At 36.0% G+C, this 14,029-nt stretch overlaps 1 protein-coding gene across 1 annotated transcript in view; it reads right to left on the bottom strand.

Moving 5' to 3' along the window:
* Positions 1 to 267: 267 nt before the first annotated feature.
* NAIP (NLR family apoptosis inhibitory protein) overlaps positions 268 to 14,029 on the bottom strand; it is a 25,894-nt gene continuing 12,132 nt past the window's right edge. The window contains 8 exon segments of the mRNA XM_006913119.2: positions 268 to 1,342; positions 2,608 to 2,772; positions 4,691 to 4,777; positions 5,139 to 5,291; positions 6,448 to 6,612; positions 8,826 to 10,934; positions 11,046 to 11,103; positions 11,605 to 11,686. Coding sequence (XP_006913181.1) covers positions 978 to 1,342; positions 2,608 to 2,772; positions 4,691 to 4,777; positions 5,139 to 5,291; positions 6,448 to 6,612; positions 8,826 to 10,934; positions 11,046 to 11,103; positions 11,605 to 11,686 — 3,184 coding nt within the window. The 3' untranslated portion in view covers positions 268 to 977.

Genomic DNA, 14,029 nt, shown 5'->3' with positions numbered 1-14,029 from the left:
TTATATATGGGATGGGAGGGAAGGATTGGCTTTTACCTTGGTAAAAATGAAAAAACATTCTATCAAATTTTACCTAATTTTTAACTTATACCAGCATCATGTATTGGGAATGGTCATCTGCTTAATTGGTAGAAGTGAAATTCTGGACACAGACATAGATGTAGACATCCACATTAAATGTAATACCTTGAGCCATATGAAGTCACTGCAGAGACAGAATTTGTTCTCCCCAAGCAGAGTGGGTTTATAAGAAAATTCTAAGGCCATTATAGCGTATGTTAAATTCTCAAACATGGTTATCTAAAAAAACATTGACTCAATTTTCTAGAGAACACAAATTTAGCTAATCTCTAGTAATGCTAAATTCTATTCTGCATTTTTTGCTTAGATTCAACTAATGTTGAATCAAAAGCCTCTGGGAAAAAAAAGCATTTTTCCCTAAATCCTATTTGTTCTTCACATTGGCAATGGATAAAAGGAAGGTATAAGTAAACTCTACTATACCAGTTAAATATACAAAACAGGTCCTACAAGGATTAAGGAGTACCTCTTTGCCCACAAAAGATTCACTGAAGTTAAAGTGAACTCTTACATTTAACTGTGAAACTGATTAAACCCTGAAGTTAGTCATTTGATATATAACTTGATTACTACTTCCATATTGTTGCTTTAAGATAGATTGGTAGACTTCCCCCAACCCTCTTCCTGTTTGTTACTCTTTACCGTAGTTAGAATGGAAACAGTACTGATCCTAGATGATAGAGAGCTGATCTTTAGTTGGGGAGGATCATTCAGGGACTGCAGAGGTACTGGTAATAATCTATTTCTTAAGCTCAGTGATAAGCAAGCAGTTTTTCTTACATGCCTTACATATTTTATATTCTTTTGAATACAATATTTAAAATGTTTTTGGATAATTAGGTTTTTAGAATTGTTGACAAAAATTTTTTTGATTGAGCAGGTTTTAGCTAAATCTTCTATTTCTGAATAATTGGAGAGAATGGCAGTACCCATTTCCAGTGAATAATTAAATATTTAGATTGAGGATGTCTCTCTTTCATGGAATTAAGCAGTGTGATGTCTTCTTCATCCAGTAGCCAACTTAACATGTTAAGTCTGATGAGGCTTGGGAGCCGTAAGATACATTGACTCAAAGACTTGACTGTTGTGGCCTGAGCTTTGATACATTCTGTGAAATTCCTGGAAATAGTCAACTCTTGCAAGTTTGGCAGGTTGTCCAGTGCTTGAAAAAAATTTCTGTATCCTTCCTCTGTAATCTTGTGATTGATTGAAAGATTTAAGTTCTCAAGTTTCTGGAAACCTCCGTTGATTGCTACCTTGGCTATAAAGACAAAACATTTGTGAGAATAGAATCATAGACTTTTTTTTTTTTTAAATAATGGTAGACTAGGTTATTTGAACACTACCACCACTGAACGTAGAAAATGCCAAATAAAATATTTTTTAAATAGCTCCTTAAAAATCCCAAAGAGCTAATAATAACTGCTTGGCCAAAACTCAAGTGAGAAGCAGAAACCAGAGAAGTAAAACTATGCCCTAGAGCAGCAGTCCCCAACCTTTTTAGCACCAGGGACTGGTGCTCCTATGAGAATCTAATGCCTGATGATCTGAGGTGGAGCTGAAGTGGTGATACTAGGGCTGGGAAGTAGTTGCAAATACAGATGAAGCTTCAATTGCTTACCCACTGCTCACCTGCTGTGCAGTGCAATTCCTAACAGGCCACGGACTGGTATTGGTCCATGGCCTGGGGATTGGGGACCCCTGCCTTAGAGCACTGAAGCTACTTTTGCTGTGAGAGTTGTCATTCTGTGCAAATTTGGACTTCTCTTTTGGTCTCACAGGAGGATAAATGTCAAAGTGCAGCATGTCTAAGAAGCAGACTATTACAAAGGACATTAGAGATTGTGGCAACCACATCTCTCCTTTTATGAAAAGTAGGAAATGACATTCTCAAACCATGTCTTCTCACTGCTGCTATTCACCTGTTGCCCAGAAGGGCTCCTCCTCTTACTGAGGGCTCTGAAGGATATGACAGCCCAGCATACAGTAAGTCCTCAATTAGGTTGACTTGACTTTGGAAGTGGATTCCTAGCACAGTTTTTGTTCTGTTTTTAATGGCTAAATCTTTTTCCTAGTTTAGGCAAATGTTAGTTTTGGTTTCACTCTGGAATCCATGGCTGTAGCATGACTACCTTTAGAGATAGGTACTGAAAAAATTAAAATTCATTGAGTTGCACACTTGTGATTTGTGTACTTTTCTGTATGTGAATTAACAATTTGAAAAAATACTTTAAAAAGAAGTATATGGAAGGTATGTCACCAGGCATCTGAAATGCTAGGTGCCAAGAATACAGACTTGAGAGTCTATGTAGTCTCAAATGAGAGACCATTTTTTACTTCCAAATCTGGCCACAGTGAACCTAAATCCACAGGACATAAGAGGGAACAATAAGATAGTGAAATTAAAGAAGTAGATTGAAAAGTTTTAAAGAGACAAAAGTTTTTATAGACATTTTGCTGCAGAAAACTTGAATAATATAACCGGCTTTCATGCAGGCTAAAACATTCTATTTGAGGTTAACTCACCAATTTCCACTATACTGTCATCATTCAAAGTCTGGAAAAATGAGAGAACGCGGAGACATTGAAGATGCTGACACTGCTGGATGATCAGTTTGGCCACTTGCTGAATCCCATCCCCAGTAGGAAGGATCAGTTCTTCCAGGTTATTAAGAGAGCTTAAAGTATAGGCTATTGGAAGAGGGGAAAAAAGCTGTTTTCCATACTGTATTCCCAAACAACGGTAATCTACAGCCTCCAAATTATGCACGCCCCAGGTAGCAGAGAGGCTGTTCCTCTTCCTCTCCAAAGGCAAGGGAAAGGGGTCAGCCTACACCTTAATTTTCATTGCTACCTCTGGGCAACCATTCCTCTACCCTTCCCCATTCAGTCTTTTCTGCAGTAGAATCCAGAATGCCTATCACATACCATTTCCTCTTTTAGACCGAAGCTTCCGTGGGCCTCCAGGATACTCTCCTTAGCTCCTCAATTCCTTCAGCCCGCTTCCTTTCAATCCCACCTCGGCCGCTATTTCAGTGATTTCTACATCTACCTCCCAGCATTAAAACCTCACAGTCCACCACTCTCCTAGCTTTCCCTTTCACTTTGATCTCTCCTTTGCCGCAACATTATGGATCACTTGATGCCTAGAAAACTATTTGAGGCCTCACACGTGAAAATGTTTTGAACACTTTCTAGCATAAAACAATGTTCCAGACTTATCTTTTACTTTCCTTGTCCCAATTCTTATATCCTACATTTCTCCAAGAACCTTGGTTCCTTTTAGGGAAGCCAGTATTCAGAAGTCAAGACCTGGGTGTTTGGTGTGCTCATTGCTATTAAGGTGCCTTCTAGTCTCTCAGTTGACTGAGCTGAGAAATACGTATGTATGTGTGTGTATGGATATATATAGAGATAAATGGATATCTACATATATGTGTATATTGATCTATTTGTGTGAATAGGTTAAAAACCATGAGTCTACACCAATATTTCCAGTTCTAATACCTCAAAATTCTTTCTAGCTTCCCCTTTCAATGTTCATAAATTCTTTAACAGTGAGGAAACTTGGCTCTCATTATACTCAGTGTACTTGCTTAATGAACCTGTTGTATATAACAACCTCCTTGGTTGTTCAGCCTTTGTGCTCCTCCCCCACCCACGTGGCTACCTCCAAAGGAAGAAAAGACAGGAAAAGGAAGAGATCCCGGTGATCCTTAAGCATGCCAAAGTTTGAGAAGCACTACTGCTCAACAGTCCTTATCTTCACTGATTCACCTTATATTTTCCTGTGTTAAAAATGGAACAAGAAACCCAAAATGGAGTTGCTTATGCCAAGCCCCATGTCACCAAACCAAGATTTCGAGTTTTGGCTCTTCCATAAATGGAATCAAACCAATCAGAAATTGCCTGAGCAGCACTAATTAGGTAATCATCCTGATAGACCCCTGCCATCCCCTACAGAGAAGTAACCTTGCAATAATCAACCTGCTTTTTTACCTAGTATAAATTCCTGTCCCTCCTCCCTTCTGCCTATAAGTCATTCTATACAGCTTCTCAGAGCTCCTTTCTATCTGCTAGAAAGTAGATGGAAGCTGCCCAATTCAAATCCATTTTGCTCAAATAAATGCTTAAAACTTTTAATATGCCTCAGTTTATCTTAACATCTGTCAGAATTTTTTTTCTATGAGCATCTGTTACTTTTGTAATCAAAAAATAAAGTAGGCTCTTTCTGTAATTTTTTTAAATCCAGGTTTTTATATACTGAGTTTTCTTAACCTTAAAGATGGTTTTCTTTATATCTCAGAAGCCTTTTAAACAACACAGACTTAACATGTTTGAAATGGATACCTGACAATGAAATTACATACTCCTGTAATAACATATATGGGTTCTAAGAAATAAGGCACTCTGAGGACATTGCTTTGAATGAGATCGAGTGAGATCAAGACATTTGGAAAGTAAAAGCTCAGCGGCACTGTCCCTTCCTTCTAATTAGCTAGGGAAGCTAATATATATCATGATTTATTGTAACTAATGCAAAATAGATGAAGGGTTTTGTGGAGATGAGAATAAAGAATAAGTAAAAGGCACTGTTTTGCAAACATACCAAATTTTTCAGATATTTCCTTATCAGGAAATTGTTGGAATTCAAGATTTAATATCTTCAGAGAAATAAAATTTGGCAAAACGAGGACTGTAAAAGGGAAAACAAAAATCTAGTTATGTCAACTATATCTCTTAAACCAAAAAGTAATGTATTAAAGAATATTTTTTAAGTGACAAAAATTAATACAGTAATTCAGATTGAATTAATTAGCATGACTAGATAAAACAAATCTTTGCTCAGGAAATAATTCTGATAACTAGAAATATTTAAACTTCTAGAAACAAATGTAACTTATTTGATAATTCATTTAAGATCAGATATCTATTATAATAGTTTTGTTCCTTGGCATCAACTGCATGTTTAAAATTTGGATATTTTTTTAAAAGTGCTTAAAACGACTGTGTCCACAGAAGCATCCTAAACAAAATTTTATGATTACAGTTCTTACCAAATGGAATGGGTTTAAAAAATGCTCCAGAAAGCTTAATTTCTTTGAGTTTCTTGCAGGAAGCAAGTACAGTCATGAGAGACTCAAAATCCGAAAAAAAATTACATTCCAGGCAGAAAACATGAAGGTTTGGAGAATTCTGAATTAATTTAACTGTAAAATATCAATGATTTAAGAAATTAGAGAAGATTGCAAATTTGTATCAGGATTAGCCACATAATTATTTTGGTTCAACAACACTGAATTAAAGCACCATGATGTAATGATCCAAGAATCAGGCCACTTTGAGCTTAGGTTCAGGGTCTGCAACGAACTAGCGAGCTATGTGAACTTGGACATGTAGTTACTGACCCCTTTTTGGGGATTACAGAAGAGTTCTCTCTTCTGTAAAATAAGGGCATTGAATCAGTAAAGTCACCTTCAGCTTTAACATCCTAACATCTCTAAGTTTGCACATGACATTTACACAATAGGAATACTATACAAAGAAACATAAATGCAATGACAATTCTGAAACAAAACCTAATTTGATGTGAAAATTGCTGACAAATGTAAGAAAACTTCCACTACCAGTTTTAGTGAATTCTATTGCATGCAACTCTGCATGCCAATTCCATAAAATTTACATTTCTTCAGTCCTTAGTGTTCAGTCTATTAAACTAAGGAATTGATGATGCCTAAGTCATTTTTCTAAATGATATATTTAAGAAAGATGGCTGCACAAGTTGCTCATCAACCAACCATGAGGATAGGCTGGTAAGGAAAACAGGGACATGCTTCCAATCACTACCAATCAGCATATTTCCTTCTACTTAATTGGGCAGATCTGTAAGTTACAATGTAAAAACAACTTAAAATAACTACAAATTATTTTGGAGAACCAGTACACCAGTGGTTAAGAGCACACACTTAGTAGTAGTCAGAATTCCTGTGTTCGAATCACAGATCTACCATTTCATTAGCTGGGTGTCCTTAAATTACTAACTTCTTTATATCTCAATTTCCCCAGCCATAAAGTGAGAATAATAGTACCTTACCTCATAGAATGGATATGAAGGTTAAATGATATGAAGGTTAATGAATATGAAGATTAATATTGGTAAAGTACCTGGAACAATACCTAGCATGTAGTAAAGTCTCAATAATTACAGATAGCTCTCTGCATTCTTATTGAAAATGCTATTCAATTTACCATGGATACAGGCCACACACACACATCCACAAAAGCTTTAACTCAAGTGAATTATTGGTCAAGAACTTTTTCCAAGTGATATAAAAACAAGTAAATCAAAGCGCCACGCCTACTTACCTAGTTTGGAAGGACCAGCCTCAGCTGAAATTTGGATCAATAATTTCTCCATATGGTGGAGATTTAGGAATTCTACAGGAATGACTGAAAAAACATTTTGTTTATCCAGATTCACAGACAATTCTTTCAGACACAGGAACTTGTCCAGATTAGGAAAGAGTTGATCTGGAAACCAACACACAGTTTTTTATTATTAATTTAAGGAGTTCCAGATTGAAAATTTGGAACTCATTTTGATTCATTAAGCATTTTCATATTTTCAAATGAAAGCCTTTCATATACCCAAAAACATTTTCTAGAAAGTACATATATGAAGATACTGCTACATGCAGCATTTACTTGGATACCTTTGTATGTGGGGAGACTTGTGCTACTCTCTGGATTCACAAGAATAAGACGTCACCTCAACAAGTGGTGCTGGGACAACTGGACTTCCAAATGCAAAAGAATGAAGTTGGACCCTACCTCCCAGCACCGTGTATAAAATTAACTCAAAATGGATCAACACACTAAATATAAGGGCCAACCCATACAACTCTCAGAAGAAAACATAGGGGTAAAATCTTCATGACCTTAGATTTGTCAATGGATTCTTAGATATGCCACCAAAAGCACTAGCAAAAATAAATAAATAAATACATCGGACTTCATCAAAATTTAAAACTTATGTTCACTGAAAGACATCATTGAGACATTGAAAAGAATCTACAGAATAGGAGAAAATGTTTTCAAACTGTACAGCAAATAAGGATTTACTATCTAGAATATACAAAGAACAAAAAAGTCAACGCAATTTAAACATGACTTAATAGACATGTCTCAAAAAAGACACAAACAGCTAATAAATAAGCACATGAAAACATGTTCAACATCGTCATTAGGGAAATACAAATCAAAACCACAATGAAATACTACTTCAACCTACTAGGATGACTATGATTAAAAAGACAACAAGCATTGATGAGGATGTGGAGAAATTGGAGTTCCTGCACATTGCTCATGGAAATGTAAAATGGTACAGCTACTGTGGAAAACAGTTTGGAAGTACCTCAAAATTAAATGGTACAGCTACTGTGGAAAACACTTTGGAAGTACCTCAAAATTAAATAGTACAGCTACTGTGGAAAACAGTTTGGAAGTACCTCAATATATGATCCAGCAATTCTACTTCTGGGTATATATCTAAAAGAATTGAAAGCAAGGTATCAAAGAGATATCTGTATGTCAATACTCATAGCAGCATTACTTAAAAGAGCTAGAAGAAAAAGGGGAAAAAAAATAATTAAAATCATTTCTTTAATTAAGAGAAAAGTTTCTGTAAAAGAAAAAAGTATTATTTATGCATTAATATACTCATTAAAACATTTATTGAAAAAAAATTTTTAAATAGAAGAAACAATGCAAGTGTCTATTAACAGATGAATGGATAAACATATGTATATATACATAGTGGAATATTATTCAGCAATAAAAGAAATGAAGTTCTGATTTGTACTATAACATAAAAGAATCTTGAAAATATGCTAAGCAAAATAAGCCAGACACAAAAGGCCAAGATATTGTATGATCCCACTCATATGAAATATCCAGAATAGACAATAGAGACAAAGTAGAATAGACATTATCAGTAGCTGGGGAGAGGAAGGAGTTATTGTTTAATAGGTACAGAGTTTCTGTTTGGGATGATGAAAAATGTTTTATGTGTATTTCACTATAATAAAAAGTATTAAAAATGGCAAACTAATTTTTTATATATTTGATGATAAGTAACCCACAGATCCAAAAAATGTTCAGTGATCCTCAGGCAACATGTATACAAAGCAAAGCACCTAGTCATGTAACAACCCGTTGAAAAACCAAAGCCATACTATAAACAATTAGAAAATGAAAAAAAATATATATCATTTATACAAGTTTCAAAAAACAGAAGTACCTAGGAATAAATTTAATGAAAAATATAAACCTACACTGAAAACTCTCAAACATTGCTTGGAAAAGTGAAAGGTGACGCAAACAAATGGGAGAGTTTTCCCTTTTATTTATTTCCCAGAGCATATAAGTCCTTCCTTGCATTAAACAGGTAGAGTGAGGGTGAGTCTCAAGCACCATCTTTACATATAAATCATTCTTTTACTAATAAAATTTTTGAGAGCTTATTAACATTCATTAGTTAATATTTTTATCTGCGTTGTTTGAAAAGCATTCTATTTAGAGGCCTTTTACCGATTCTTATTACTGACAAATTAGTGAAGGTTTATATCTGTTCTATCAGCAAATATTTGTGGTTTCATGATTTCAGAAGTTTTATCCACCTAAAACTAAGAGTGAGCAAATAAAATTACCATCAGAATAGCCAGCTAAAATATACTCAAGTATACCTTGTACATGGCTTGTCTCTGAGACTGCAAGAGATTCCAGGGAAGGCAGGTTGAGAAGCAGTTCCTGTTCTTCTGCACTCAGCTCAGATTTGTGTATGGAGCACTTGGTGAAAGAGGCCTTATACTGCTCAAGAGCTGGGCGGAGGCTTTCAATAAAGCCCCTGCTATTATTTAAATGAAGTTCAATGTGCTGTGAAGCTGAGAAGACTGTCATTAGAACACTGAGCATCTCCTGGTCGACACCATCACTATCATCCACGTGGACTTCCAGAAGGGGAATCTTGTACTGCTTTGGAGAAAGTTTCCAATAGCCAGTGCTGATGTCTAGTGGTGCATTAAGCTTCATATCCTGAAATCTCATTATGTTTTCCCGTTTTTCAGCTAAATTCTGCTCCCATTCTTTCATAGGTTCAAAAGCAGAAGCACAGTCCTGATCTATAGTTGGTGCCTGTGATTTGTCGAGACATGTTTCCAGTACTGAAAAATCCATTTCGGGACACCTTATTTTTCCTCTTATGGAGAGTTGTATGCTCCTCAACAATAACAGGCTTTCTGGGTGGTCAAAAAAATACTGTAATTTAAGTATATCCAAAGTCAGGGTTCTCCCTTGAAGGAATTGCAAAATAAGTGGAGAACATGCAGCAACAGTGTTGCTTTGATAGGCAATGTTTAAGGCAAGAGCCAGCACCTGTTTTGAAACCATTAAAGAGTAATGTGGAGATAACTGACGAAACATCCTAATTAATTGCACTAACTCTAAACTTTCTGGGCGGTGCCTCAGGTGGTCTTCATTTTCAGATATATTCTTCAGTGACTCATTATCCACCAAATGAAGCAAATGAGATACAATTTTGGGCCCCGCCTTTGTTGAAGGGTAGCAGGAGACATACTGCAAAAAATTGTTACAAAAGGGACTTATAGTTATCATGGATGACTTAATTTGTTTCAAATAATAACGTCCCAAATCTTGATCTTCTTGCTTATCTGAATCCAAGAGTTCAATCAGCCTCATCCCAGCAAGACATTCTTGGAATGCAGGATCTAAAAACTGATAGACTGGTCTCAGTCTCTGGGCTGTGAATTTACTCATTAGGTACATGGTTAGATCTTCACCTTCATCAACTCCTGCTTCTATAAGGTCATCGTCACTAAATTCAAAGCAAGATGAAAAAAGCCCTTTCAAAGCCAACTGACCACAGGAGGACACAGTTGCTTTGAGAAGTTCAGCCGAAGTTTTGTGCTTTAAGAAAAGACATTCCATATAGGACATGAAAACGGCCACACCATCAAAGGACTGGCCAAAAGGATACTGAAACCAGTTAGCACAGACTGCTGCTGCAAAAAGTGGAGTTTTCTGTATTCCCTGTAAACTTGAATTAATCCCAAAGTGAATCATAAACTTTTGCAGACGAGTCATATTGTGTGGAAAAAACTTCCGTAACATATAGATGGTGTTATAGAAGGGAAATACCTCGATCTTTAGAACTGCATCTAGGTATTGGCGGATGTCCCTGGCCCTGTTTGTATGGACAGCAATCAACAAACAGGTCCTTGATGAGTGGTTTTTTTTAATCAGCTTTTCTATGACTTGAGGGACTGAGCGCATTTCTTTGTAGTCATCCAAAAGGAATAACACCTGATTTTTTAGCTGCTGGATGATATTCCTCAGGCACTTTTCAGTAACAGATCCTTCTGTCTCTAGGAGTTGGTTGCAAATGATGTTGGCCAGTCCCTGGTCCAGTCTGGTAGAGCTAAGGGAGATATAGAAAACCAGCTGGAACCTGTTTAACAAGGAACAGCATCCTGATGCCCATAGAAGAGCTATTTTCTTCAGGAGGACTGTCTTTCCACTACCAGCTTCACCCTCCACGCACATGACAGAGTTCAAGTTGGCAAAGACCTCGGGCAACACCACAGGCCCCTGCACAGGACTACTAACGTGTTTTGAAGCAAGGGACAAATCACAACCCAACGAATGGTCAGTGGCTAGACTGGAAGAGACCTCAAGCAAAGACATGCGGCAGAAACTGGCATTGGTGTAGGCTTCTCTCAGTCGCTCACTCAGACTCTTTGCCTCCTGAAACCACTGGGCTTCAACCTGGACCATCTCTGAGGATAGAAAAAAGGAGGCACAATTATAAATACTCTCTTTTAAAGTTCCCTCCATATAAAAAGTATACATACCTATCTATATCCCATATGCTGCTTCAAAATCCTTACCTGGCACTGTACAACTAACAGCTGCTGAATCTTCAAGATTGCTTTCATTTGCGGTTTCCTTTGAAAATAAAATCCTCTAAGTCAAAGTTTGTGTAAGACGGTGGGACAAACATAATATACCTAACATACAGCCTCTAATAAGTTGTCTGTGTGTAAAATTGATAGTGGCTTATATCCCCGAGAACTTTCAAAGATTTCTCAGATTAAAGGAGTCAACCTGTTATCTGAGTTTATGATTTGGTTGGTCATAATGGCCAAGTAGCAGTCAGAACTTCCTCTCCTCCAAATGAATGTCATAGATGGAATCCAGGTAGCCTAGATGCTAATCACCTCTAAGACTGAAAGAGCCTGGCCCCACAGTAGCAGGGTTTGACTCTACATTTCACGAAGCTAAGTATTCTGTCTTACTTGTTTACCGTAGTATCCCCACCTGCACCTAGCACATCATAATTGCTTAGGAGATATTTTCAGAATTTATTATTTATGATGAGCAATTCCTGTTCAAAAACAGTTTTCAATCATGTACTGCTAAAATAAACAACATGGTGTTGTTCATTACCGTTAATTCAGAAAGTTCACCATAGCTCTGAAGGTCTGGAATCACTTCTGCAGGGGCCATCATATTTTGGAGAAACTGACAACTAAGCATAAAAGTTAAAAGTTACAGGCAAGTGAGCATTATCCTATAAAAATACTTATAGGCGAATAAGCATTTGCATTAGGTTTTTAAAAACTTATTAAGGTTTTAATGGCAAAAAAATTAAATATAAAATTAACATTTCTAGTGATTTGCTCTTGTCAGTGTCATCAAGACATTTGGACTCTGGTTCTCGGCAATAGAAATGTACATGATTTATAAAGTAATGGGGCTAACCAGTGAATTTGGTGGAAGGAGTACATATTTAACACTCATTCATGAAACAACGAAGATGAACCTAAGGAATCAAAAACAGAAGAAAACTCCATCTATGGATTCTGGAACACACACAAAAAGACAGTAGAAAAACTGGCAAAATCCAAAGAAAGTCTGGAGTTAATAGTAGTGTACCAATGTTGGTTTCTTAATTTTGACAAATGTACAATGATAATGTGAAAGATGTTAGTATTACGGGAATCTGGGTGAGAATATAAGAACTCTATTATCTTTGTACCTTTTCTCTAAATCTAAAATTATTCCCAAATAAAAAGTTTATTAAAATAAAAAAAAAAAAAACCATCAATATGAAGACTAAAGAATGGCCACAAACATATTCTGTAAAAACTATTTGCCAGACATCATGAAACTGGGACATAAAAACCCTCTAAATTCAGATATGATGTCTGCCTGAAGAGCTAAGGGAGAAAATTCTAAAGAGCTCTGCCCAAAATGATTCACTTGGATAGGTGAGAACTACAAATGTGAGTAGGTAAATGGGAAACTAAGAACAACCAAACGGCTCGCACTCATTTTCAGGCCGCCGCATATTCACAGGAAAGCAGGTGGTAAAGCAAGAGGAGGCTTATTCTTAGTTTTCCACGTGGCTTGGAGATGAGTCTAGGAGTAGAAGAGTAGCTGCAGGAAAATAGCAAATAGGACTTTTAATATTTCTGTCAAAGGTCACTATGCAGATAGACCCATCAAGAAAAAGGATTCTGAAGGAAAATAAAATATAGACTTTTTCGTACAAAGCCAATACAGTTATTTGCCAGCAGACGTGCACTACAAGAAATGTTGAAGTTCTTCAGTTAAAAGGAAAATGGTAACAGATGAAACTCTACTTGGTTCTACCCAAAGGAATGAAGAGCACCAGGGTTGGTAACTAAGTAGGTAAATATAAAAGACATTTTTCTGTTTTTAAAATATATTTAAAAGATAATTGTTTGAAGCAAAGATATAACACTATATTGTGAGATTTATAATATATATGAAACTAAAATATATGACTAGGACAAAGGGTAGAGGGGGAGAAATAGAAGTATACTGTTACATAGTTCATACATTACATGTCAAGTATTATTTGAAGATGACTGTGATGTTAAAATACATATTGTAAATTCTAAAGCAGGCACTAAAAAAGACAAAGATGTACAGCTAATAATCCAATAATAGAGATAAAAGGGAATACTAAAAACTACTCAAACTCATAGAAGTCAGGAAAAGAAGAAAAAGGAACAAAGAAGCTACAAGGCAAATAGCAAAAAGCAAAGAAGTACATTTAAATCCAACCATTTCAATAATTACATTAAATATACATGTTCTAAACACTCCCATTAAAAAGCAGATATTGTCAGACTTCGAAAAAGAAGATCCAACTGTGTTGCCTATTTTATTATTTCATACAATAATACACACTATAGCAGTGAAAACAAGTGAACTGCAACTCTACACATAATTATGAATGGGTCTCAAAAACAATGTGGAGCAAAATGTGCCAATCACAGAAAAACCATGCAGTATGCTTCCATTTATTTGCACTTCAAGAATAGGCAAAGTTCCGTGTGTTTAAAGATACATATGTAGTCAGAAAAACCATAATGAGAAGCAAAGGAATAATTAACCTAAAATTTAGGATCATGTCTACCTCTAGATTAGAGGGATAGAATATAATCGGAATTGGGAGAGGGTGTATATATGTATATATGTGTGTATGTATGTGTATATATGTTATATATATTTTTATTTATATATATTTAGAGATAGGTACATTATATATAAGCTAGAAACATGTATCTCGTGTGCAGTCTTTCCCAGGAAACTGTGGAGGTTCCCTGGTATTCCACCAAAATGAGTGAATAAACCAAAAAGAGGGTGACATTAGATCCGGGACACAGGAACTACAACACAAGAGAGAGGCAATAGGAATCCCTAAGATTATCATGAAGAAAAATCTCAAGATCCTAGGATGACTACAGGATAAGTACTTCATGTTGGAGAGACTCCTTCAAGAAAATGAAAATGATGGGATATCTTATAGGTCCCAATGACTGGAGAGGAGATTTAAACA

This window comes from Pteropus alecto, unplaced genomic scaffold (genome assembly GCF_000325575.1).
Source record: "Pteropus alecto unplaced genomic scaffold, ASM32557v1 scaffold20, whole genome shotgun sequence".
Classification (NCBI taxonomy): Eukaryota; Metazoa; Chordata; class Mammalia; order Chiroptera; family Pteropodidae; genus Pteropus; species Pteropus alecto.
This window is presented reverse-complemented; position numbering and strand designations above follow the sequence as displayed.